At 35.7% G+C, this 26399-nt stretch overlaps 2 protein-coding genes and 1 long non-coding RNA gene across 4 annotated transcripts in view; 1 reads left to right on the top strand and 2 right to left on the bottom strand.

The window, feature by feature from the left end:
• Positions 1-26399, bottom strand: part of UBAC2 (UBA domain containing 2) — an 88100-nt gene that overhangs the window by 39725 nt on the left and 21976 nt on the right. The gene's annotated exons all lie outside the window — the stretch shown is intronic.
• Positions 1194-8472, top strand: GPR183 (G protein-coupled receptor 183). Its single transcript, XM_034418407.3, has 2 exons — positions 1194-1267; positions 5772-8472. The coding sequence occupies exon 2, from the start codon at positions 5800-5802 to the stop codon at positions 6892-6894; it is 1095 nt and encodes a 364-aa protein (XP_034274298.1). The 5' UTR covers positions 1194-1267; positions 5772-5799; the 3' UTR covers positions 6895-8472.
• Positions 5631-14769, bottom strand: LOC148113546 (uncharacterized). Its single transcript, XR_015728282.1, has 2 exons — positions 14713-14769; positions 5631-5821 (listed from the first exon to the last, which is right to left on the bottom strand). It is a non-coding gene; the product is annotated as an uncharacterized LOC148113546 (long non-coding RNA).

The raw sequence follows: 26399 nt of genomic DNA, 5'->3' as shown, positions 1-26399 counted from the left end.
GGATCTGCGCACCTTCCGCCGTGCTCTTAAGACCCTCTTATTCCAGCAAGCCGGCCTGGCCTAATTTTTCTCCCCTTTCTTTTAAATTTTAAATTTTAAATTTTAATTTGTTTTAAATTTATTGGGATTTTAATTGTTGTGGGCCAATATTATTTAATTTGGTTTTAAATTGTTCTTAACTTTTGTATTTCTGTATTTTATCTTGTGCCTGTTCAGCGCCCTGAGTCCTTCGGGAGTAGGGCGGTATACAAATTTAATAAAACTAAAAAAAACTAAACTAAACTTACTGAATGATAAAGCTAAAACTATTCACGTATCTTCCCCTTTCCATATTACAGAATACAGCAAAGAAACAAATTGAGCTTATAACTTCTGCTGGTTTCATGGATGCCATCAATTCCATTTCTATAGAGGTGGTTTCCTCCCCACCCCCAAAACTATAGAAGTGACTTACCATTGTCTTTCCTGGAAACTAGACTATATTGCAGTGGCTGCATTTTAGGTATTTTCATTCTCGTTGCAGCATACTTCTTTTGGTCTCTCCTGAACTGACTTTGTGTCTTATCTTTGCCCAACTATACAATTAACTATTCTGCATTAACATAACATTTTTTCCATCAATAGCCTTTGGTAATATAGCCTAGAAATATGTGTCATTCATATATAATTCCATACAAATGGGAAATGCAGAGTTTAGTTTAAAAATACAACTGGTCCATAGGAAGGGACACTCAACACTCCCCCCCCCCAACAATGAGCAGGAAGTGAGAAAAATCTCAAGAAAAACTGTCAGCTGAAATGCGAAATTTGAAATGCGAATGGACAGGGTATATTAAAACGAAACGCACAAATGTCCCAATTACACCTAAGTTTGATCTTTAGTTTTCAAAAGATACTACCACTGTAAGATTGGGACTGGGAAAAAATCTCTCTCACATCAGAGAAAAGCTCACAATGCTTGCAACAGCAGCAACACACACTGAACATTATATACTTTCACCTTATTTTGCGAAACTGTTCTTTATTCTGCTCCTTCTCTCTGCATTTCTTATGTCTACAAAGGCTACTATTTTATCTGGGATGTGTTAACCTGAATTTTTTTACAACTAGTTACTTCAGGTTTAGAGAGAGAGGAAATGCCCTCATCTCTATAAAGGGGGAGTGTGACCTAATCAGTCTTAAGAACAATATACAAAACGGGAAACAGTTGCATATGAAATGTACCGCCACAAAGAACACAGCAGAGGACTTAATGAAGTAGCAAAACGTAAGTATAGCTGATATTGTTTTTTCCATTGATTAATTATTGTAAAGTATTAATATTTATCAAGCATCAGTAGTTCATCAAAGCAAACAAATGAGCAGCAGACTTTTATTCTGGGATTATAATTAGCTTTTATTTTATTTTATTTTATTTTATTTTATTTTATTTTATTTTAATAGCAAAAATATAAGGATTAACTACATCCAACTATTAAAAAAAATTCATCATATGACACAGCAAATAGTCACAGAGACAATTTGTGTTATGTTATTTTGGCTTTGCTCTAAGATAAACATTATTAAAATAAAAGGCAACTTTTGGAATTCCCTTTCAGTGCTTAAAATGTCATATAGTTCAGTCCTCCTCCATTAAAATGTTTTATGATATTTCATGTTTATATGGCATTAAACATTTGGAAAAGTCATCTTGCTTTCTCTAGAATATTGTATACAGTGAAAGTTCTGCCCAGAAATATGTCTCCTTGAACAAGGTGCTGTCTACTCCCATTTAATTGGTCTTGGTCTCATTATATGCTGGACTAACTGAATTCCTGTAGTATCTCTCTGGATAGTTAATTGAACCAAAAGTACTTGAAAGATATTAAAAAGGCAGTAGTTTATGGGTGGCTGATTCCACTTTTTTGGGAACATGCTGGGATGAAGCATATTGGTGACATTTATTTACCTAACTAATTTCTCTTTTAGGATAACTCCAGTTTGAAAATTGTAAATATTCTTTTGGGGAAAAAGTCATGAAAAAGCAGGCAATCTTTGGATCAGGTTATTGCTAAACAAGTATTTAATTCATCCAACTCTCCTGTCAGAGCAGATTAGAGTGCTGAAAATTGCCCCTGGAGTATGCTTAAAGTCTATCTTGATTTCACAATTTGGTCCAGATGCACCAGCAACATATAAACTCCAAAATTATTGTCAATGTTAGTATGTAAATCTTTTGCATAGTATCAACTACACTTTCTTTAATTGTGAAAAATTAATGAATAGAGTTAAGGTAGATACGAGCAACAACTCTGGAATAACAAGTGGAAACAAATTCAATAGGTAGGGGTTTAAAAGAATACAAAATATGTTTCTTGTGATGTTATAACAATTTTAAAAAACAACTTTCAGATTTATTAGACACCTCAGAGAATGTTTTCAAAAAGTTAGCGGTCAAACTCAATATGCTGAAAGTGCAGAGTGGTTGAGGGAACACATTCACTTATGATACAAGCTTCTCCCAATGTTACCCATTTTAGTTTAATATCCATAAGACCGATAGATAATATGTTGTTTACAATATGGCTTAGAGATTGAAATATACTCTTGAACTGTATACCAAGCATTTGGAATTTATATTAAGAGCTATGCCTTTACCCAACTGATATTTCCAGCAAAAGATGCTGCAAATACAATGCTGAAAATGCAGTGCAACCCCAGGGTTACCATCTTGGATCAATTACATATAAATACTTCTGCCTAATTTGTTTTCTGACAGTATAATGGAAAGTTTAATCATTCTTATTATGCATGATCAAGGACTAATGAAGGTCTTACTGACTTCCTCTATATAAAATATATTTTCCTCTCCTTTTTTTTCTATTTTTCTGATGTTTTTTTTTAATTTTAATTAAAACAGTTAAAATGCACTATATCACATATATTTTACATTTAAGTTAACATTTATCATTTCCAAAATAACAGTTTTCGTTTATAGAATTGAATTTCAATGCATATGGTATAGTTTCATGGAATTTTATTCTGACAAAACTACAAATCTATCTTTCAAGAAATTCTTACTACTATAAAAAAAATCATGAGGCTCAAGTTTTGAGAGCTAAGTATCAGTTTAAGAGTTTAATTAACATTTAGGTTATAGAAGTGTATCCCATAGCAATAGCAATAGCACTTAGACTTCTATACCACTTCATAGTGTTTTACCAGGCCTCTCCTAAGCAGTTAACAGTCAGCATATTGCCCCCAACAATCCTCATTTTACCGACCTCGGAAGGTTAGAAGGTTGAGTCAACCTTGAGCCGTTCAGAATCGAACTCCTGGAGTGAGCCATGAATGAGCCTGCAGTACAGTCTAATCACTGCTCCACCAGGGCTCTTATTCCATAGCTATTAATATTAAAAACACAAGTGTAATACAGGCCAAAGATTTAAAACAAGATGCATGTTCTTCTCATCAATCATTTCCATATAAAAGCAAATAGAATGATCTGCTTCTGAAATTTAAATAAAACTGATTTATTAACATTTTGAGCTTGGGTAAAATACAACAAGGCAAGAATAATTAAAAGCCATAAACGTAAAATAAAAATGTCCGAATACCAAATAAAAAGTAACTGGCTTTAAGGGAATTGCAGTGTATGAAAAATTGATATAAAAATTTTATGCTGAAAAACTGAAAAGAAGAGCAACAAGCAAAAGAAGGCTATAGATAGGAAAGCACAGAGGCTCCCTGCCACTCTGGCTCCTGTTTGCCTTTATGATTTTTGGGTGGGCAGTTTATTTATTTATTTATTTATTGGTTTGATTTATATGCCCCCTTTTTCCAGAGACTCAGGGCGGCTTACAATGCGTTAAGCAATAGCCTTCATACTTTTGTATATACCTGCTTAGTAGGGCTTTCGCCCCCCCCAAAGTGGTGTTCTTTTTTATACAAAGTCAGCTTATTGCCCCCACAATCCGGGTCCTCATTTTACCTACCTCGAAAGGATGGAAGACTGAGTCAACCTTGAGTCTGGTGAGATTTGAACTTGCAGTAATTGCAGGCAGCTGATGCTACTTAACAGCACTTTAGTCTGCTGTGCCACCAAGGCTCTATGTTAGCTAACAGACTGAGCTGACATGTTACTGTTATGCAACAACATTAATTCTAATATTACAACTACTAAAATCCCATATATTAGAATTAACTCTAAGTAAAATTTGGAGAAAGCAGCATATGTCAAATGCCAAGGAAATCAGGAGATTCAGGCAGTTCAAAAGAGCATAAAGATCTATTGCAAGCTTAAGCTCCCTACAAAAATCTGATGTACCAACGGCCAAGGGAAATGCATGGGAATAAGAAGGCATTCAAAGTGGGCTGGGCTTAGCCCTCTTGTGAGCGCGCAGGGACTGATGACTTATGATGCATTTGACCTCTCCCTCGGACTCAGTCTAGTCCTATATCATACTTGAAACATGTTTTACATTAAGAGCATCCAATGTCCCAAATTAGAATAGCTATGGCAATATATCCCCTTTCTTACTTTTCTCTATCTGTTTTCCTTATTTTTCACTTTTTCCTAAACTAATATTTAATTTAAAAATATGTTGTAATAAAATACAAGTCCTGCAAGCCCACTCATTTCAACAGCCTTGTTCTTTATTCCAGAATACATAACTATGATGGGTAAGTTCAAAAGTAAACTCAGTACAAAGTGGACTAATATCCTGCTTACATTAATTATTCTGTTAAGAATGGTGTAATACTGTTAAGCAACTTGGTTTGCTAACTGTACACTAGATAGAACAAAATAAAAAAACTTCATGAAAACCTGGAAGTGAAAAGACCGAAAACTCATTGGGTGCTGTTGGTCAGTCTACTAATCCAATGTAACTTATTTTTGAAGATATTTTTAGTTTTAGATTTATTTATTGTTGTGCTTTAAAATTGTAAGCCGCCTCAATTAGTTTTTATAATAGAAAGAGGATATCTTTTGATAAATATTATAAAGAGCAGAGGCTTTTAATTTGGACACACATAATCAATTTCTTAAGCGTGTAAAATATTTCTAATATTGAAATCCTGTCAATGGAGAAAAGTTAACACTAACGCAAACAAAAAATCAAAATACCACATAATTTTTGTGACAGCACAAAATAGAATTTCAATATGTAATAGTGTTTTTATTACTGCCCTAATGTTTTTAATCACCAATCATTTTCTCCCTATTATTTCTCCCTTTATTTAATTCAATGTAGGTGACATACATTTCCAAACTGATTTTAGATGACTTTTTTAGGGGATATCTGTGATATTTCACTTCCAGAAAGCATATTTTTCCATTCATAACTTTATACCTTTATTAAGCTGAACCTAATAGAGCACATGTGTTAATACTTAAGAAACTATGGCCCAGCTGTTTTCAGCTTCTAAACCATGGGTGTCAAACTCACGGTGTCACATTTCCATCACGTGACATTTCGCAACACTTTCCCCCTCCGCGGAGCTGAGGAGGTGCGTGTGACACATCTGGACTGCGGGCCGCCAGTTTGACACCCCTGTTCAAAACTATTGCTATCATCTTTTTTAAAAATTACGTATGATTACCTACTAGGGTTCAATCAAAAAATCATTTGCATATTAACAAGATGGAATTTTATTTTGTTTTTGAAATGAACAGACAATTTCATACTATCTAATTTCTGGACTTCTAAAATGCTTAGCTAGCTATTTAAAAAAAAGGAACATATGAATTCACCTTAACATTTTTCTGTTTCTTCTGTCACGTTTTCTAGGCCTTCTGAACTCTGAGTCATATTAACCATGGCAACAATCTCTCCATCTTCTGTAACAAATCAAACTCAAATCGAAACTTGTGATTTATATGAACATGAAGATTCAGCAAGAATTTTATTGCCTACTTTCTACAGTGTTATTTTCATAATTGGCGTACTTGGAAATGGACTTGCTCTCGCTGTGATTGTAAAAAATAGGAAAAAAATCAATTCAACCACTATTTACTCAACAAATCTTGTTGTGTCAGACATTCTTTTTACAACAGCTTTACCTACCAGAATAGCATACTATGCCCTGGGTTTTCACTGGCCGTTTGGAGAGGTACTCTGTAAAATTACAGCCCTTTTCTTTTATATCAACATTTATGCAGCTGTGAATTTTATGACATGCTTGAGCATCGATAGATTTGTAGCTGTGGTTCATCCTTTAAAAACCAAGTTCAGAACAGTTAAAAGTGCCACATATATTTTTTGCTTTGTGTGGTGTCTTGTACTTGCCCAAACTCTCCCACTGCTTACACTACCCATGTCACATGAAGAAGAAAAAAGGACCACGTGCATGGAATATCCAAACTTTGAAAAAATTAAACAACTCCCTCTGATGCTTCTAGGTGCCTGTTTACTTGGATATGTAGTTCCCCTTGGAATTACAATAATCTGTTATTCAAAAATCAGTTACAAACTCTGTCAAAATGCAAAGCAAAACCCATTAGCAGAAAAATCAGGAACAAACAAAAAGGCAATTAATATAATTATCTTCATCATCGTTGTATTTGTAATCTGCCTTACTCCCTATCATCTTGCCATTATTATATACATGATTAAGAAGCTCGTGCAAGGAAATATTCCCTGCAGCAATCAGAAGATCTTTCAAAAGACGCTCCATTATACTGTGTTCCTGATGAACTTAAATTGCTGCATGGATCCTTTCATCTATTTCTTTGCTTGCAGAGGATACAAAAGGACAATAATGAAAATACTGAGGCGTCAAGGAAGCATTTCAGAATCAAGTGCTGCCAGAACTGCTCCCGATGAAAGCTCCCGGGATGCTGCAGACACACAACTAGCGCCCCTTTCAGCAACTTTAAATGGAAAAAGGTTAACACAAGCCCTTTCATTTTGAACATGCCTCCAGAATCTTGATTTCAAAAATGCTGGAAATAGCAAGAATCATCACAGCAAGACAGGCAAAGAAAGAAGAGAGAAAAATCCAATTGTACATTTTTTTAAAAAGAAGTAGCCACTTGATTTTTCAGGAGTGAAGCGGAGGATGGCTTATGCAACATATCATTACCACAGATACTTGATTTAATAATATTTGGGGTTTTCCAAATATTACTTTTTTTTATCTTTCTCTCATGTCAGTGTACCTCTATTTTGGGATCCTATTACCCAAGTTCTCAGGAGAAAAGCAACCAGTTTAATGGGTTTAAATAACTGGACTCTAAACAATATACCTTGGATTGGCAAAATAACACGTGACAGATATGCAAAAGGGAATATTTAACATTTTCTTTTTCATATCTATATATGAAATACATTTATTTATATAACAATCCATATAAAATCATTTAATTATAAACAGTTTTGTTTCTCAGGAGGAGGTATATAGATAGCTTTAGGCAATTTACTATATTGTTAGAAAACAATCCCCAAGCATTTAAATAACTTATTGAACACTGGATCCTATGTTTGGTTTGATTATTCCATGATAATTTTAAGATACATAACCTACATAGTTTAAAGGTCATATGTAACAAAAGCAGCTGAACCTCTAGGAGGGAAGGCTGAAAGTCTCAAACCTCCTCTCACAGCAGCCCTCTGGGTTTTCACAAATGGGCACTCTCTTGAGGCAGTGCCTTGCAATTTCTGCCATTGTGAGTGCTTCACTTTGTATCCTTTCCCAAACAAGAAATGTAAGGATTTTACAACCTCTACCACCTTTCTGTCTATTAAAAGATAAAAATAATTTTAAAAAGGTTAAAATGTAAATGGATGAAATAATTTGAATAGTACTGCTTTCTAGTTTAACAATGAAAAGGTGTGTGGCTAGAAGGTTTAGCATTTAGATGTGGTAGCATTTAGATGTGGTAGCATTTAGATGTGGGGGGGGAGGGAAATCAGGCCAATCTCATAAGAGATAAACAAAATCAAACATTATTTTAAAAAGTGTAGAACATTTCAACTTCAAGTATCAACATTTTCTTTTGCAAGAAGGAAATACACCCACTCCTCATTTAGTGACCTCAGTTAGCAGCTATTCACAAATAAAAAGGTAATAAAATTCATTTTCTGACCAACGCATGCATTTACAATCAAATTTTGTGCTCCTGACAACACATGCCAGTGACAGTAACACTGGCTTAGCTGTGCAACAAAACTTTATCTGAATGAAACAACAGCAATAGGTGATTTCTCTATCATGTGTTCACTTAGTGATCATTTCGTTTAATGACTTGATCACTAGAATGGAACATAGTCGCTAAATGAGAAGTGGATGTACAGATAAAATGCTTTCAGAAGATCACAGGGTGCTATTATTCTGCTGCAAATAAACTTTTTAAAATCTATGCAAAGTACTGGAGAAAGTTTCAAAGGCGTATTACAGATCAAGAAAGATTCTAAAGAGAAGTTACTTTTCCATGTACAACCTGAGGATATGTATAAAAAGATTATAAAGATATATATAGAGACTTATGTAGCATGTGTGTGAATGTGCCTTCCATCAGTGATGACTCACAGCAATAAGAAAATTAACCTTCATAAAGATTTTTGGTTAGACTTATACAGGTAACCTATTTCCTCAGGACAAAAGTTTTCTTAATATTCCTAGCATGTCGAAACAGGGTCAGTCTGTTTGCATCAAACTTAATGGTCACCATTCCCCTCCCTTCCACCTTCATAACCATTCTGCCAAACCAATGCCTGGCAAGAATTTGTTTCAGGTAGATTTCTGTTGCTCTTCCCCAAGAAAGAATGCACACAAATAATTCCTTGTGTGTCCAATCACACTTGGCTAATAAAGAATTCAAATTCTTACTATGTTAATAGTCAGGAAACTGAAAATATGATGCCTATCTAGGAATATGAGAACAATGTCTAATTACCTAACAAAGGGCTATTATTCTTGGGCTACAAAGTCTGCATAACTACAGGTAGTCTTTGACTTACAACAGTTCATTTAGTGACTGTTCAAAGTTACAATGGCGCTGAAAAAAGTGACTTATAATCCTTTTTCACACTGACAATCACTGCAGTAGCCCCATGGTCATGTTTGTTTGTTTGTTTGTTTGTTTATTTATTAGATTTGTATACCGCCCTACTCCCGAAGGACTCAGGGCGGTGAACAGCCATGAAATAAAACATATCAATACAAAATTTAAAATAGAAATAAAACAAGTTAGATAAATTTGGCTGAACCATATTTAAAACCCCAATAATTTAAAACCAAATTTAAAATTCCCATTTAAAAGAGGAGAAGTTTAGGTCAGGCCGGCTTGCTGGAATAGGAACGTCTTCAGCGTGCGACGGAAGGTACGCAGATCCGGAATCCTCCGTATCTCGGGGGGGAGCTCGTTCCAGATAGTAGGTGCCCCCACAGAGAAGGCTCTCCCCCTGGGGGCCGCCAGTCGACATTGTTTGGCCGACGGCACCCGGAGGAGCCCCTCTCTATGGGAGCGTACTGGTCGGTGGGAGGCTATTGGTGGTAGCAGGCGGTCCCGTAGATAACCAGGTCCTAAGCCATGGAGCGCTCTAAAGGTGATGACCAAAACCTTGAAGCGCACTCGGAAGACCACCGGGAGCCAGTGCAGCTCGCGCAGGAGAGGCGTTACATGGGAGCGCCACGTCGCTCCCATCACCACCCGCGCGGCCGCACTCTGCGCCAGTTGGAGCCTCCGAGTGCTCCTCAAGGGGAGCCCCATGTAGAGAGCGTTACAATAGTCCAGACGGGAGGTGACGAGGGCATGAGTGACCGTGCGTAACGTGTCATTTGATTAAAATTCAGACTGACTTCGCTACTGACTCCTATTTATGATGATTGCAGTGTCCCGGGGGTCATGTGATCAACTTTTGTGACCTTCTGACAAATAAAGTCAATGGGGAAGCCAGATTCACTGAACAACCATGTTACTAACTTAACAACAGCAGTGATTTGCTTAATTACTATGGCAAGAAAGGTCGTAAAATGGGGCAAAATTCACGACTGTCTTGCTTAGCAAGGGAACTTTTGGGCTCAATTGTTGTCATCTGTCAAAGGCTACTTGTACTAGACAGCAGCAAAGGGAAAAGCTGTTCATTTCTCCTTCCTGCCATCTACTGATTTCCTCAGCCCCAATATGGTGATCCTATTTATCAACAATGCACCTGATGAGAAATGTATTTTACACATATGCTGTATTCAAATCTATAAATATGCTACATGCTGACATAGAGCTAAGAACATCTAGACAGATGTTAAGCAATCAAAAGAAACCGTACCAAGATAGTATTGTAGAAAATACCTTTTTCCCTATTTAGTGGGAAGTGGGTCAGTGATCTATCTAACAGAAAAACTGTAATTGGTTAGTTTCTATAATTATGTAACAAACAAAATGGAGAAGTAGGATGGGTAACTGTTTATCTTCTGCAATATTCTGTCAAGAATTCTTTGTTGCAATCTTTAATACCCGTCCCTTTTGCATCAGTTTGTTCCTGTTTGTCTTAATCATAGAACTGTTTGTATCTTCTATGTTTCTATATGGTGCTTTTCACTTTCGTAATAAGGTTATTCTTTCTTGGGTGGCCTTGTTCTTGTAAACCCAATAATATATATATATGGAGAGCTTTGTTTTTACTGGGACTAAGAGAGATAAGATGTAAAAAGTAAGCGTTTTATAAAAGTTCCAAGTATTTCATAAAAGAATAGATTGGTTCCTGAGTGGTTAGGTGCAAAATTCAAATTTATGCATGAATTGAAAATTTCAATAAAGTGGGAAAACCTAGAAAGACAATTGCTGACATAACAGTGATTTTATCTGTATATTGGTAAAACTCTGTTTCATACTTTGTAACCTTCACCTGGGCAAATGTTGCAATATAGAGCAAAACTTTGCCAACAAAGGCCAAGTTAGCTCAAATGGACCAACTTACAGAATGCCTGAGACTCATTACTCCTGAGGAATTGAAATTTGTGGAATTATTTGCCACCTCAGCACTGCTGCCATTCTACCAGGATCAACTGCATTCATGTAAATCCCCATTTTCAATGTTTCCTTACAGCCTCCGACAAGCCACGGAGAATGCAGAAGGAACGGTTATGATTGCCAATTCTCCTACACTTCTTGCCAAAGTTGTTGCTTGTGGGAAGCTTGCAGGGACAAAGTCAAGAGAGAAATGGTCCAGGCCCTCTGCACTCATACTGAGCCATCCATTTCTGCACTCCCTTGCTCCTTCTCCCACCTGGCAGCAGCCATTTACCTGCTGGTAGGGCAGGGCAGGGCAGGGAAAGGAAAGGAAGATTTCCAGTACTTACTGCCAGTTTCTCACAAGGAAACTCAATGGGAAAGATGACAGGAAGTCACTCCCACTCCCACTGTTTTTTTCTAATTTTTTAAATCCACCCTATTGTCATTGTTTCTCTGTTTAGGTAAAAAAATATCTCTGAAATGATGACCAAATGTATAACAGGTTGCATATTTATCATTAATACCATATTTAAGATCTGTCCGTAAATTCAAATTACTATGATAACGAGTAGTAGTTGGTTTAACAACACATTAATTTTCCTGACTTTCCTGTTAAACTGCTCAGAGGGAAAAAGCAATAATTGGGACAAAATGTTTTATGGCACAGTAAAAATTTACTGGCATGTTTCACGAAGGGAGTGTTTTATTCTGATGTAATAAATAGTTGTGGATTGTACCTAAAATTGGTTGCTCAACAACAAAAATGGGACCGTTGTCTTTGCAGGTGTAGCCCTGCAGCAAGAAACAAAGGAACAGAAATCAATGCAGTTGTTACATCTTGCATTTTCCTCTTATTGAATGTCAGGGGTGGTGCCAGTATCTAAACATCTGTTCTCAATTAGAAAAGGCCAATACTATGTTGAAGAAAGTATCATTTAAAATTAATGCAATGTTTAATCTTTTATGGATATTTGAACTACTTAGAGTTGAAATTTTCATATCAAAAACTGTCTGAAAAATGCTGTAATGGTATGTTATCAGGCCCATAGATTTAAAAAGTAAAATAAAGCAAAATAAAGCATCTAACAGTTTTTTAGAAATTATCTTCATTCTATTATTTTTCTGGATGTCAATGATCACAACCTATTCTTTGTTTTAAAAAAGAAAGAAACCTAAAAACTAAGGCAGTTAGACTTAGTAACAGTGAGATATAACTTTATAAAGCCAATGCTCATATTGCCTCATCTACAGTATATGGACAAGAAATCAGCATTTTACTCTTGCTCCTTTTAAAAAAACTACTTCAAACATAAATTTTATTTGGTAATTTTTTGTCAGAACTGGAGAAATGTCCATTGGTACAGAGTTCAGACAAGCAGCATAAAAACTAGCCAAAGGATACATATTTAACATATAATTACAAGATTTCTTTTTAGGTATTTCTATTACTTGACAATGCCCTTTGTTATTACCATTAAGATAGGTAACTGTTTATAAATGTAAATAAAATGTAGTGGCTTCAGCCATTTGCCTACTATTCATTTTCTTGATAATGCTAGCAAAGAAGTAGAATACAGTAATGGCCAAAATGGTGGAAACCTTTTGGGAAAAGTGTATTTTTGAGGTTTGATGGCTAATAACACCACTTTTTTGGGTTAAGGTCTGGGAATAGCCCAGACCTTAACCCAATTGAAAATCTATGGAGCAGACTAAAGAAACTTGTTAGACAGAAGCAACCCAGCAATAAAACCCAGTTAATAGAAGCAATAATTCAATCTTGGTTTCACATTACAACAGCTGCAGAACTAAAAGACTTGGTTTACTCCATGGGAAGACATTGTAAGGCCATAATTCATGTTAAAGGTTACCCAACTATTAACTGACATGGTGATAATTTTTGTATATCTTGTTTTTTCTATGTGTTTCATTTTTCTTCTTTATACTATAACTGCAAATTCTTCATAAAAGTTATTGCATTACATTCTTGATTAAATTATCTTTCCATTGATATATAATTTTATGGTACTACTCCAAAAACAAATGGTGTTATTAGCTAGTTTTAGAAAATACACTTTTTCCAAAAGGTTTCCAGAATTTAAATGATATCCCAATGTATCAAGGAATGCAAAATGCTGGTATCTGAAAGCAGTATTTTATAACTGTCCCTTATGGTTTCATCACGCATGAAAAAAGGAAGGAAGTCTAATGACGAATCCTGTCAGAAAGGAGATGGCCTGAAAAACAGAAAAACCAAATATAGACATGCAATTGGCAAAACATCAGCAGTATGCTCAGCTGTGATCAATGAACCAGATCTACAGACAAGTTAATAATCAGCACAGTAGTACTAATTACTAAGTGTACAATAGTCATTAATCCCAGCTGGCTAGCAGTTAAATCTGTATTTATTTGCATATAACAATCTGTAGTCCATGAACTGCTCCCAGTTTCTGTGTGGCTCCATCACTAATTGTATATCTAAATGTCAATGTTTTTCCTATTTGGGGATAGTGGAACATAAAATTAATAGGAACATTAAGCCTCTGTGAAGCTTAATACAGGTATTCCTTAACTTAAGACCACAATTGAGCCCAAAATTTTCCTTGCTAAGCAAGAAAAATTTTCCTTGTTAAGTAAGTTCTGTCCCATTTTATGACCTTTCTTGCCACAGTTGTTAAGCAAATCACTGCAGTTGTTAAGTTAGTAACATGGTTATTAAATGAATCTGGCTCCCCATTGACTTTGCTTGTCAGAAGGTTGGAAAAGAAGGTGATCACATGACCCTGGGACATTGCAACTATCATAAATATGCATCAAGTGCCCAAATTTTGATTACATGGGGATGCTGCAATGATTTAAGTATGAAAAACAGTTATAAATCACTTTTTTCAGTGCTGATGTAACTTTGAACAGTCACTAAATGAATGGTTGTAAGTCAAGGACTGCCTGTACACATTTTACATATAAAAAATAAAGCACACAATTCCCTTCCATACTTCCCACCCAGGTGAAAATTTTATTCTCTACAGTAGTAATATCAAGTTATCAATCATACATTTCTGCTGCAGAGAAACTGAAAAATGTTAATTTTGCTTAAATGTTGTAGGGATAATTGTCCAAGAACCATTTCCTCTTCTCTTTTTTATAGGAGAAGAAATCTCTTCTAATGTGTTCTTTCCAGTCTGCAGTTTTATTCCTTAAAAATATTGTATTATTGTACCTTTTACAAATACATACCTGATTTAACTGTACCATATACAGTATGGCACAAATAACTAATGATGTGATGCGCAGTAATCAAAATTGTGCAAGACTACTGACTACCTTACACAATTAGCTCCATAGCGTAACTAAGCTTTAAGCTGTTTGTTGTGGCTGAAAAAAAACAGTATTTCACATCAAAATGTTCTGAAACAAAGGTATCTTTTTAAAATAGTTTTGAGACATGCTATGGGGTAATAGCCCTCTGTTTAAAGAAAAAAAAATGCTCAAGTCCTAAATCAACTTTCTGAAGTCAATCCAATTAAGAACATGATCATTGAAAAAGTGAAGAATCCTAGGTTATTTCTAAATGATACCTGCTTAAGATGGGTTCATCAGAATTGTTTGGACAATCCTTAAGGTCTGCAGAAATAATTTTATAAAGAACTTCAGAAAAACAATTAAATAAAAGGAACATACTATCACCAGCAGCCAAAATACTGAAAAAGAAGTCAATGACCATATTTACCAAACAAAACCGTCCTGAATCTTCTTCTCCCAGTGAATTAACTCACCTCATATGTTGGCAGGACACAAGTCAGGAGCACATTAGAGCTATCCTGACAGCCATTTTCTCAGGTTTCCCAGCCTCTGCAAAGGAAATTAATATTTCCTTTTAAGAGGGATTTTGTTTTTTCTGAAGTGAAAAAAAAAGAACATTGTTGTGGCTAGTGCTCTGTGGGAAAAGATAGAGGGAGTGCATTCAACCTATCCAACTGTTTTTCATCTTGTGAGATTTGGGCGAAAAGAATTCAAACTGTGACAGAAATGGAAGATCTAAACAGGCCACATTTTTGCAGAGTTTCTCTAAGATTTGCCACAATCACAGGAAGGACAGTTAACCATCAAGTCAGTTCTTTGAATTCCACATTTAATTTGCTCCAGATAAACAGAGGTCTGCTGGGATTAGAACCAAAACTTTCTCTGGATTCTTTGAATTAATCTGCCTGTTCTTCCTATTCCTATGACATGTTGCCCCTATCATCCCATGATCTAGTTCAACACATCATGTGATCACTAAGGATCCAGGATACAAAAGTTGATTGCCGAGATTAGAGAAAGCCAAAGACTTCAAACAATGCTTCAACATTTTCTTTTGTTTGTGTATATATGTACGGGTGTGCATGAGACACAAATTCCACATATTTTCTCCTCATACAATTACAAATTAGTGTTTTAACTGAATAAGTTCTCTGCTAAATAGGGCCCCTCAAAACCTATAGAAAACTAGATGGCACAGATTGGAGATCCTTTAAATATTCTGCCGTAATAGGTTATGTGGTAGCTATAGCAATAGGATGTGGTTTGAGTTTCAAATCTTTTCTGAGAACTGCAAAAAGATCATGCCCCTTGTATCATTTATAAGGAGATATTAATCTGCAGCAAACAAGAAAAGGAAGTGAATTTGTTCTGAATAAAGTTGTGATAGTGAACCTTTTGGGCTCGGTCTGTCAAAAATTCAGAAAATGCCAACTTGACTCTGCTGGAGTGTCTGTCTGTCTGTCTGTCTGTCTGTCTGTTTCACACACGCATGCACCCTAAGTAAAGAAACATTTTTTTACATATTCATTTATTTAAAGAAAATAAGAATCAATCATGCATGTGATTCCCCAGAATCTGCCGCAGACCATGTACTTTCAGGTGTGTTCTCTTTCTCTTAACAGGCCCAAGGCCTACCTGAGGCAGCTTCAGGTCACATTAAGCTTTTGTTCTTGAAGCTACTTTGGTGAATGCTCTTCCATGGCTTCTGCAGCTTCTGAAAACTGTGAAATCACGGGCTATCTTGTGCAATTTTCGAAGGCATTAGAGGCTGGATGAAAACATGGTCCTTTTGTGTTATTTGAAGTCTCTGCAAATTGTCCAAGGACAGGGGCATACTTTCTGTCAGGGTTCCAACCAACACCCCCAACGAAAGAAAACTCCGAGGCTTGAAATTCCTCAAAGCTACATTTTATTAGCGATGTCATATTGGCACATCTGGGAAAACCCAAATTTGAAAGTTTCCAGGTTTTCCCCACCCAAAGTTCAAGTCCCTGCCCAACACCCACAAGTCCATCACATAGCCCAATCAAATATTGTTCCAACTGGAGATGCCTCCCAGTTCCAGTCTTCCAGGTGCAAGGCAAGTTGTCCTTGACTTCTTGAGAAAGGAATGTTATTATGACTATATATCACCCATGCTCCATACAATCCCCCCTCCCAGTTTCAGTTTACAGTAGTAAACATGGCAGGTCTGAAGGCCTAATACAAAAGATGGCTTCCAGGCCTGACACTTTCAAGAATAGACGTTGTTGGGGGTTCTTGTCATCTAAAACCTTCTGGCGTGTCAACTTTGACACACTTGACATAGGTTTGCTGTTACTGATATAAAGCAATTGGTATGCCACATTCCGTGTCAGTACTAACTGGGCTAAGGCACTATATTGATGGAAGTCAAACAGAATTACATATCTGTTTGGCACAATAAAAAATTTGAGATACATTTTTGTTGTGAAAAACCATTTTGAATTAACAGAATTCAAAACCAAGACTAAATGGGAATGGTCCTTGTAGCCTGTCTGAATTTGCATAACACAGTAACTCTTGCACTTTATTAATGAGACCTACATTATTGGAGAAAGAAGATGCAAAGTGTTAAGCATGTCAATGTGTTGGTTTGTACAATATGCTAGACCAGATCACATAAACATAGCCTTTGAAGATTTACAAGTTAAGCTTGATTTGTAATAAATGTTGCCTAACCCAGTATGTTTTTGTGGCACGGTTTATTTGTTTGAATACAAATCAATGTTTTCAGTGTATTCAAAGTACAGTTTCACGTATTCAGTGCAAAAATGGATTAATTCAGTAAGCAAATCAAAACTATTCAAATAATAACATTTATTTCCCCATTCTAAGTAGGAATCCAAAGAGTATCTAAACCAATAGATGTTTAACCTCTGCTTGAACACAACCAGGAAAGATTTCACCACCTCTCTTAGTAACCGGAATTGCTCTTGATGAACTGCTATCGTTAGGGAATTGTTCTTAAAATTCAGTCTGAATCTTCTGCCCTATAACCAATGTTAATGATTCTGTGTCTTGCACCACTGATGGCAGACCACAGGACAAACCTTCTTCTATAGGATGCCCATTCAAATATTTGAAAAGTGCTGATATTTATCCTCTCTCAAGCTTTCCTCAAGTTTAAACATTCACAATTCCTTCAATCGTCCTTCATAGCATTTGGATTTGGGTTTCCAGGCTACAGATCATCCTTATTGCCTCCTTTTTTGTAACTCTTGCTTTTGTCTCAATTCTTTCAAAAGTGTGGTTCTCAGAACACAACACAACACTCAAGATGGAGTTTAACCAACACAAAATAAGTGGAACAGTTATCTCTTGAGGCTTGGAAACAGTATCACTCACGTAGTGTTTAAGAGTCCATTTGCTTTTATGACAGTCATGTCACACTATATTATTGTAATTTTACTGAGAAACACAGATATGCCTGAAGTGCATTAGCTGTGCCTATCAGGGAATAGAACTGGTTTTGTGTAACTACAAAAATAAAACAGCAGTATAACAACCATATCTAACAAACAAAAGCCAATTAATCTCCTCTTGTCATTTATTTATTTATTTAGCCACCTATCTGACTTCTGTGACTCTGGGTGGTTACAAAGAAACACAAAGAAACACAAAAATATTTTTTTTTAAATCCCAAAACATAAAAAACAAAACAAAACAATAAAGCTATTTTAAAAGCCATAAAGATAAACTCCAGGACAGTACCATCTATTTCCCTAAAAGAACAATCCTTTGCAGGTTCTGCTACACCAACATTACCAAATCTCCAGGCCGGATGACCAAACCATATATTCAGGCCCTTTTGGAAGGCCAATAAGGTTGGGACCAATCTAACTTCAGGAATGATGATGTTCCAGAGACTGGGTGTTATGGCAGAAAAGGGTCTCCAACTGGGTTGCATCAGATGACATTACTCTGTGGATGGGACCCATAATTTGTCCTTTCTGTTGGATGTATTGGGAAGGGTAAATATGATTAGGGAGAGGCGGTCTCTCAAATATCCAAGCCCCATGCCATACTGGGTTCTATAAGTCCTTATCAGCACCTTGAATTGAATCTGGAAATCAGCTGTAACTAATGCAGCACACAGAGCAGGGATGTAATGTGTGCTGATCTTGGTGCTCACATAACTCCACCACCACCACCATTCTGCATCATCTGAAGCTTCCAGATGTTCTTCAAGGGCAACCCCATGTAGATAACCCCTAGATACTTGGCACTCACCTATTATCACCAGCTTTAGCAGTCTTGGGTAGACACAAAAGCACAAATAAGTAATATCTGCTACATCAAAAATTAGACTGATACACAAGGAAAAGTGCTATTAGCAAAGTCAATAGTAGGTACTAAACAGTAGAGGGCAATAGTGCTACATCTATATTTATACCAGATGAATTACAACATTACTACAAGGAATTGTTTATGAAAGAAATTTGCTCCCAATTGACTTTCTAATTGCATGGGCATGAACATTAAGCAAAGACTCTAGTATTGGAGTTTTTCTTTAATCAAAAATTAGCAATAGGAAAATCTTGGATGTACATTTCTACAGAAGTTGTAATTAAAAAAACCTGCATTGACTAAATTACTATTTTTAAAAATATACTCTTGAGAACATTAATATAACAGACAGATATCAATGAAACTTGAATTTTAAAAAAAAGTTTATTTTATTTATTTATTAAACTTGTTTGCTGCCTATCTCACTGCACGGGGACCCTTACAATTAATATTATCAAGTAGATAAATTATGAGAAAATGCATTAAAAAATCTATTCTGGTAAATATCAATAGTTGTAAACTTTCTTACTCTCTAAAAACAAAACTAAAATAATGAATAGACTGGAATACTGCCTTATTAAAACCAAGAGTAAACTATGTTACATTTTGCTCATTCATACATTCACACCAATAATATTTTTAAAATTATTATATAAAGGAAATAAATTCTTAAGAAAAAATGCCATTGCCTGTATTTTGAATGCTTGCTCTTTCTGATTGGTTGTAACTGCCAAAAACGTACTAGCTAAAGAGACAATTTTAATAATACTCACACAACACACTAAGACATGGCTTGCTTTATACAACTCACTACATCAAGTTCAAGCAAATCAAATGATAGCTTAAATTAATACACAATATATAAATTAATTTAAGCTATCTTTTGGTTTAATAGTCTAGTACCTGGCTAAAGAAACCAAATAAACTTTCCTGGGTCCAATCTTAGTTTCCCACAAAATGCAATTCCAGATTTAACTAAAATTGGTCATGCAGATCAGATTCAGATCTAGTTTTATACAGTATTTATACAGGTAGTATTTATACAGGTAGTCCTCAACTTACAACCATTCATTTAGTGCCCATTTGAAGTTACAACAGCTGTGAAAAAAATGATTTATGACTGGTTTTCCCATTTACAATCCTTGTAGCATGTAATCAAAATTTAAGCACTTAGCAACTGGCATGTACTTATGACAGTTGCACTGTCCCAGGATCATGTGATCATTATTTGTAACCTTCCCAGCCAGTTCCCGACAAGCAAAGTCAATGGGGGAAGCAAGATTCGCTTAATGGCCACATGATTTGCTTCGTAACTACAATGATTTGCTTAACAATTGTAGCAAAAAATAAAATGCAGCAAAGCTCAATTAACACGGCTTATTTAACAACATAATTTTTGGGTTCAATTGTAATCGTACGTTGAGGACTACCTGTAGATGATTTATACTGGGAACTGGAGAAGACTGTTTTTGAGTATAATATTTTATTATTTTAATGGTTTCAATACCAATGGGAGAATGGCATTTTGAAGGATCCAGATCCAGCTGACTGAATTTTGCCAGAAGGAGACAATAGGGAATTATTATTCAGTCTCCTCTACATTCAGCCATGGGGTATCTAAAGGCTCTTTTTAAATCATCATTGAACACATGGTAGAAAAGAGATTCAAACCCAACTAAGATCATTTGCAAAATAGACATTTTGATCTAGGTTTGGCCTACCAGTAGAATGCTTATCAACCATTCCAAATTTATTATTTGTTTATTTATTGTATTTAATTGTTTGTCAACAAGTACAAGGAAACAAGTATCAGTATAGATATAGACATATGAAAAAAATGGCACAAATAAATGGATATAAATAGGCAAAACATAGCCATAAACACATAAAATGATTACATATAAATGGGGATGGTAGGACAGGGATGGTAGGCACACTGGTGCATCCTTAGGGACCTCTTAAGAAACGTGTAAGGTCCACAGAAGACAGTTTAAGGCAAAAGGTATAGGGGTTAGAGAAACTAACAACAGGATCAGGTAGAGTGTTCCAGACATACTCTTTTGCTGAAGTCGTATTTTCTGCAATCAAGATTAGAGCGAATTATATTTAGTTTGTATCTATTGATAGCCCTTGTGTTATTGTGGTTGAGGTTAAAGTAGTCATTAACAGGTAGGACGTTAAGGTAGATAATCTTGTATACTAAGCTTAGGTCGGAACGTAGACGGTGTAGTTCAAAGTTATCCAGGCCTAAAATTTCAAGCCTGGTGGTAAAAGGAATTTAATTGCGAGTAGAAGAGTTGAGTACTCTTCTTGTAAAATACCTCTGGACTCTCTCTAATATACTAATGTCCGAAATACAGTGTGGGTTCCAGGCAGGTGAGAAGTATTCAGGGATATGTCTGGCAAAGGTTTTGTATGTCCTAGTTAGAAGTATAGCATTACCAGAGAGAAAACTTCGTAAAATAAGGTTGACAACTCTTAATGCTTTTTTAACAATGTTGTTACAGTGAGCTCTGGGGCTTAGATCTTTTGAAATGAGTACTTCTAGGTCCTTGACAGAGTGTGGCTCATCTTTTAAATAGTTTCCGGCCAGCTTGTACTTGATGGTCTGATTTTTATTGCCAATATGCAATAAAAAAATAATAAAAACTGACTGAATAGCAGTTACAACTATTCCTTGAAGTTATAAATATTGCAGCACCTTTGAAGTCACATGATCAAATGTTGGGTGCTTGGCAAAATTTGGCCTCTTGGCCTGCCCACATTTTGAATACAAAATGTGTTTCAACTCCACCCAACATCTCCCTGCTCCTCTCTGCCCTTCTGGCTGCCCTGCACTCTGCTTTCTGCTTCTCCTTCTCCTCGCTACTGCTGATAGACTTATAGACTTATATACTGCTTCACAGTACTTTACAGCCCTCTCTAAGTGGTTTACACAGTCAGCATATTGCCCCAGCAATCTGGGTCATCATTTTACCAATCTTGGAAGGATGGAAGACTGAATCAACTTTGAGACTTGAACTGCTGAACTGCTGACAGTTGGCAGGCAGAAGAATTAGCCTGCAATACTGCATTCTAACCACTGTGCCACCATGGCTCTGATGAGGCATGTACAGCTAAGGTAGCTTTGTGAGGCCATGTGAGGGATGGTATTGGGGAGGCCTTGGGAAGGGCCAGCAGCTGACTCGGACAGGCACCCATCATCAGCAGTGGGAGGAAGAAGAAGGCAAAGGAGTGGCAGGGCAGCAAAGGGCAGAATAACCGAAAGATTAGAGATGGGGGGCAGATAGGGGAAGTTGAAGTGGAGATGAGCATGGCAAGGCAGGGGAAACATGACATCCTCTCCCAATATTCACAGCCAGGAACTGTCCTTCCTAATCAGAGTGATCACATGATATTTTGCCTAACAATTGCTTCATTAGCAACAGAAATTCTGCTCCCAGCCCAATTAGGGTCATTATGAAAGAACTACCTGTACAACTTATAATGGATGAAATTGTTTTTCTTTCAAGAAAGGAAAGAGAGAGTCTGGTAACGATTCTAGATTTCCATTGCACTTGGATGCTAAAGTAAATAAAACATGTGGCTAGGAGTAGGAGGGGCTTTTAACTTTAACATTATGGGTTTTTTTTTTAATTTTACATGCTGGGGGAACCTGTATTCATTTTTTAAAATTTTGTCTTGTGAAGTATGGTTAGATATGGTGGTTTTATTCTAAATTTCTGTGTGTTCCACCTGGTGATATCCATGTATACAGATGTTGTTTGATTGGCAATGAAGAAATCACAGAATTGACAAGCATCAACAATTATTTTCTTGCTTCATTTTGGTTTTGTAAGCCATACAGTCCAGCTGTTTTCTTCCTTACAATTTCCAAATTTGTTAGTTTTTTTGTTTTGTTTTAGCTTTTTGTTTTATTTTTACTCCTGAGCCTTGGCCCTGTTCAGGCTATTTCTCATGCAGCCTATAGCTGCAGAGCCATTTTGTGCCCCAGCTTCTTACCCAATGCGGCTGTTTGATTGGTAGCTGGGTTGCTGAGACAATAGGGGAAGCAAAGTTAGGAGGGAGAGAAAGGAGCACGGGTGCTTACAATCTGTCAGGCTTTTTACTGCTTCTCGGGTTGGATGGCATTCAAGATGCTACTGAGGAAGAACTGAGGATCTTTCAAAGTACTAATGGCATTTATGATGTGGCTAAATTAAGCATGCTGGGCATCCAGTTACTAACGTTGCTATGCAGGAAAAGAAAAGCCAAATCTGCAAAGACAGAATCAATGGGAACAGGAAATGTAAGAAGCAATGAACATGGAAAGCTCAACACAGTGAAAGATGTAATGAATCAACTATATACTAATATCTTAGATATCGGTGAATTGAAATGGACTGGAATTTGATATTTTCAGTACAAGATCACTGTGATTACTGCTCAGGATACAAAAAGTAACAATGCTGTTTTCATAGTCAGGAAGAATAAAATGAAGAAAGTATTTTGGTATAATGCAATGAGTGACCGAATAATAACTAATTCTATCAGCAGCCCCTTAATATGATGGTTATACAAGTTTATGCTCCAACCATTAATGTAGAAATTTAATGGGGTTTGGCCTCAGGTTCAGACTGAAAATAACAGCTCATAGGAATAAGATGTGCTGCTTGGGGTGAAAAATAGGAATCACAAGTGCATTAGAGATACAGAATAGAAAGATGTAAAAATATAGTGAAATTAGACTTTAAAGAAAATAAGATAGATACAGAGCTTCTAGAAAATAGATAAATATATACGTTTAATTAAGATTAATTTCTAGTTTAAAACTAGAAATTAGTGAAAAAGAATTTAAGTTATTTATAATTTACTATCTTTTTTGTTCTTTCCTTTTTTTGATGAGCTTTCCTTTTGTAAAATAAAAGTATTTCCCCAGCCATTGAAGGGAGACACCCACCCTGTTTCCAAATTTCCAGTGCTTTTTGTCTATTGAGCCTAGGTCAATCTGGTTATTGGTGGTTCAAAAAAGAATCTGCAAGAGAGGCCATCATCTCTATAGGCACCATAGGGTAAATTATTTTATGTTGCCTGTGCATGTGGTTTTCTCAGTAAAATATAAGAATGGGTTAGTATTGCCTTCTCCATACAATATGAAACTATGGCATTGTTGTCGTCATTAAACAACAATCTGCTTCCAGCATCTTCCTATACTGGTACTGTCAATATAGGAGCTTAGTTGCTTTAGATGGATAACTTGAATTATTTTCATGGCTTGAATGCCCTGCTGTGAGTAGACTTTGATATACACTCCTGGCTTTCTTTCCTAATTTCCACTAGGAACACATAACAACACATAAATGCTGTGATGATGCAATGCAGATGGATGGGGGAGGGGAGAACTATTCTATAGAGATGTCCCAATGGTGCTTTTTTGAAAGATAACTGGACTTTATTTTTTCTTGAAAACGTTTCATTTCTCATCCAAGAAGTTTCTTCAGTTCTGTTCTTGGATGAGAAATGAAACATCTTCAAAGAAAAAGCCCAGTTGCTTTTCAAAAAAGCACCTTTGGGACAACCATAACCTGAATGACTGAGAATCTCTATAGAAATTACTCTATAGGAATCCATTATTACAATGACACTCATACATGGAAAAAGGTTTTGGCAAATTATGGGGATCACTTCACTTACTTCCTATTGTCAGTCAGCAATCCTCATATGTCTAGAAGAGGTTTCTTTTAATCACCACTGATTTATGCAGGAATTAACTCCCTTAAATTTTAGAATTCTGTTACAATAAAATTTGGTTCCATCTGAAGTTCTTTATCTTTTATTGTTGTTTGTTTCAACAGTCACTAACCCTAATAAGATTTCTATACATTAGACATTAAATTATAATTTACAAATTAAACTGAACTTATTTATATACTATATACTAAGACAAGGAGGAAAAGGATGGCAATTCCTCTGCATTCAGTTTAATTTCATCTTGGATTGAAGATTACACTTCAATTGACTGAACAGAAGCAAAGAATTAAGGATAATTTTATACAGATAACCCTTCAAATAGTCTATGGTCATCGCATAAATTGTTTATATAAAATATAGCAAATTGTAACACTTACAGTATTTCTTTATAATATTTCAGCATAGGTATACTTTATGTCAGACAGTTGAAGAGGATGTTACACTTACAGACAGAAACATTTTGTCAGCTAACATATGAGAAATATAATTTGTTCTTGCAACAAATTTTACACACAGCCAAAAAAACCCGTAGAACCAATTGAGAATCTAGTTGCACTATGACACTTCCTGATTATAAAAAGGTTTCTATTTTAGATCACAGGTCTTGAGACAAAAACAAATCTTTTGCTTGCCTGGGTTGATGAAAGACATCATTGAAAAGCTAAAGGTAAGAAAACGTCTATTTTATGTAGTAGCATATATGCACATTTTGAAAATTTTCAAATTTTCAACTTGAATTATGTTTTCAAATTAATGGAACATTGGCTAAAGACTTTGAATATTACAGAATTATGTATCGAATGAATGCTATCTTTTAAAACTATATGCAAGCCTAAAAATCCCTGTTGTTTTTATAGACCAATCAAGATGAAGTAAAAAAACAGCTGAAGTAATGAATATGTGAGATAAAAATAAAATAAAATAAAATAAATTCACTTATCTGTTTAAATAAATAGGCATTGGTACCAATACATAAGTTGAAAATTACTAACAGGTTCAAAATGGAAAATACAGCTATTTCTTACATGGGTATATATAGTACACTTGTAAGGGTGTGACCATGAGTACCACTTTGGATATTCCTAAAAATTTGAGGATAGGAAATGAGGTTTTGACTTTTCATACAATGCAGAATATTTGATTCAGAATGTAAGGCTGTCTCAGGCCAATACACCACTCAGGATTTACTGTAAGGAAAATAGGAAGAGGAAAGAGTACTAAGTATGTTCATAATTTATTTATTTATGTTATTTATAAAAAAAAAAAATAAAGACAGGAAAAAAACTGTAATATTTGAAGATCCATTATGGTAGTTTTCTTTATATCCATTTGCCTTACTTCAAAACTTTTCAAATAGTGGTTTTATTTTATTTGTTCAATTCTTAATATTTCGTTCATAGTTACATAAATTTGTATTTATTCAGCAAATCAAGGAACAATTAATCTTGAGTTAGCTTTCCTGCAAATATAGCCAGCACATTGTAAGAACTCAACCAATGGACGAATAGCTTCACTATCACTTTCTTTCACCATCTCAGCCAGTGAAAAATACTAACAACATCTAAGTCTGTTCAGCCAACCACAAATTACTGTATGTTCACATAACACACTGCAGGATTTGCACAACAGGCCTTTATAGTGTTTTTGATATGATTTCTAAAAGGTATTTTGGGAGATGTGAAAGTAGCTGTTTGCATTTCATTACAGTAGCTATTTCTTTTCAAAGGGATATTTCCTGTAGACTCTGTCTGGAATTGAATCCAAAGCAGTGGAGATCCTGACTGCACTGGCTAAATTCACAAATACATCAACCACATACCAGCAAATCTCAATTCAGGCTGTTGTGCAAATAATTTAGATACTGAGTCATGAGAATCCAGAAAACTGCACACGAGCCCGTAGTTCTATAAACATGCATATGCAAGCATGTCATATGAACAGGGTCTTCTTCTAAAATCCATTAGAATAAGCCTACAAATACTAACCTAGGTAGCCACTAATATTGAGTAAGGATGTTCTCCTGAAAAGTAGAATAAAGCTTTACAAGACTATTCTTATGGGAAAGGACGTGATACTTTTGGAAGCTACTAGAGAAGTTGGATACTATACCCTACATAGTGGA

The sequence above is a fragment of the Pantherophis guttatus genome, chromosome 5 (assembly GCF_059756535.1).
Source record: "Pantherophis guttatus breed Tessera chromosome 5, ASM5975653v1, whole genome shotgun sequence".
NCBI lineage: Eukaryota > Metazoa > Chordata > Lepidosauria > Squamata > Colubridae > Pantherophis > Pantherophis guttatus.
This window is presented reverse-complemented; position numbering and strand designations above follow the sequence as displayed.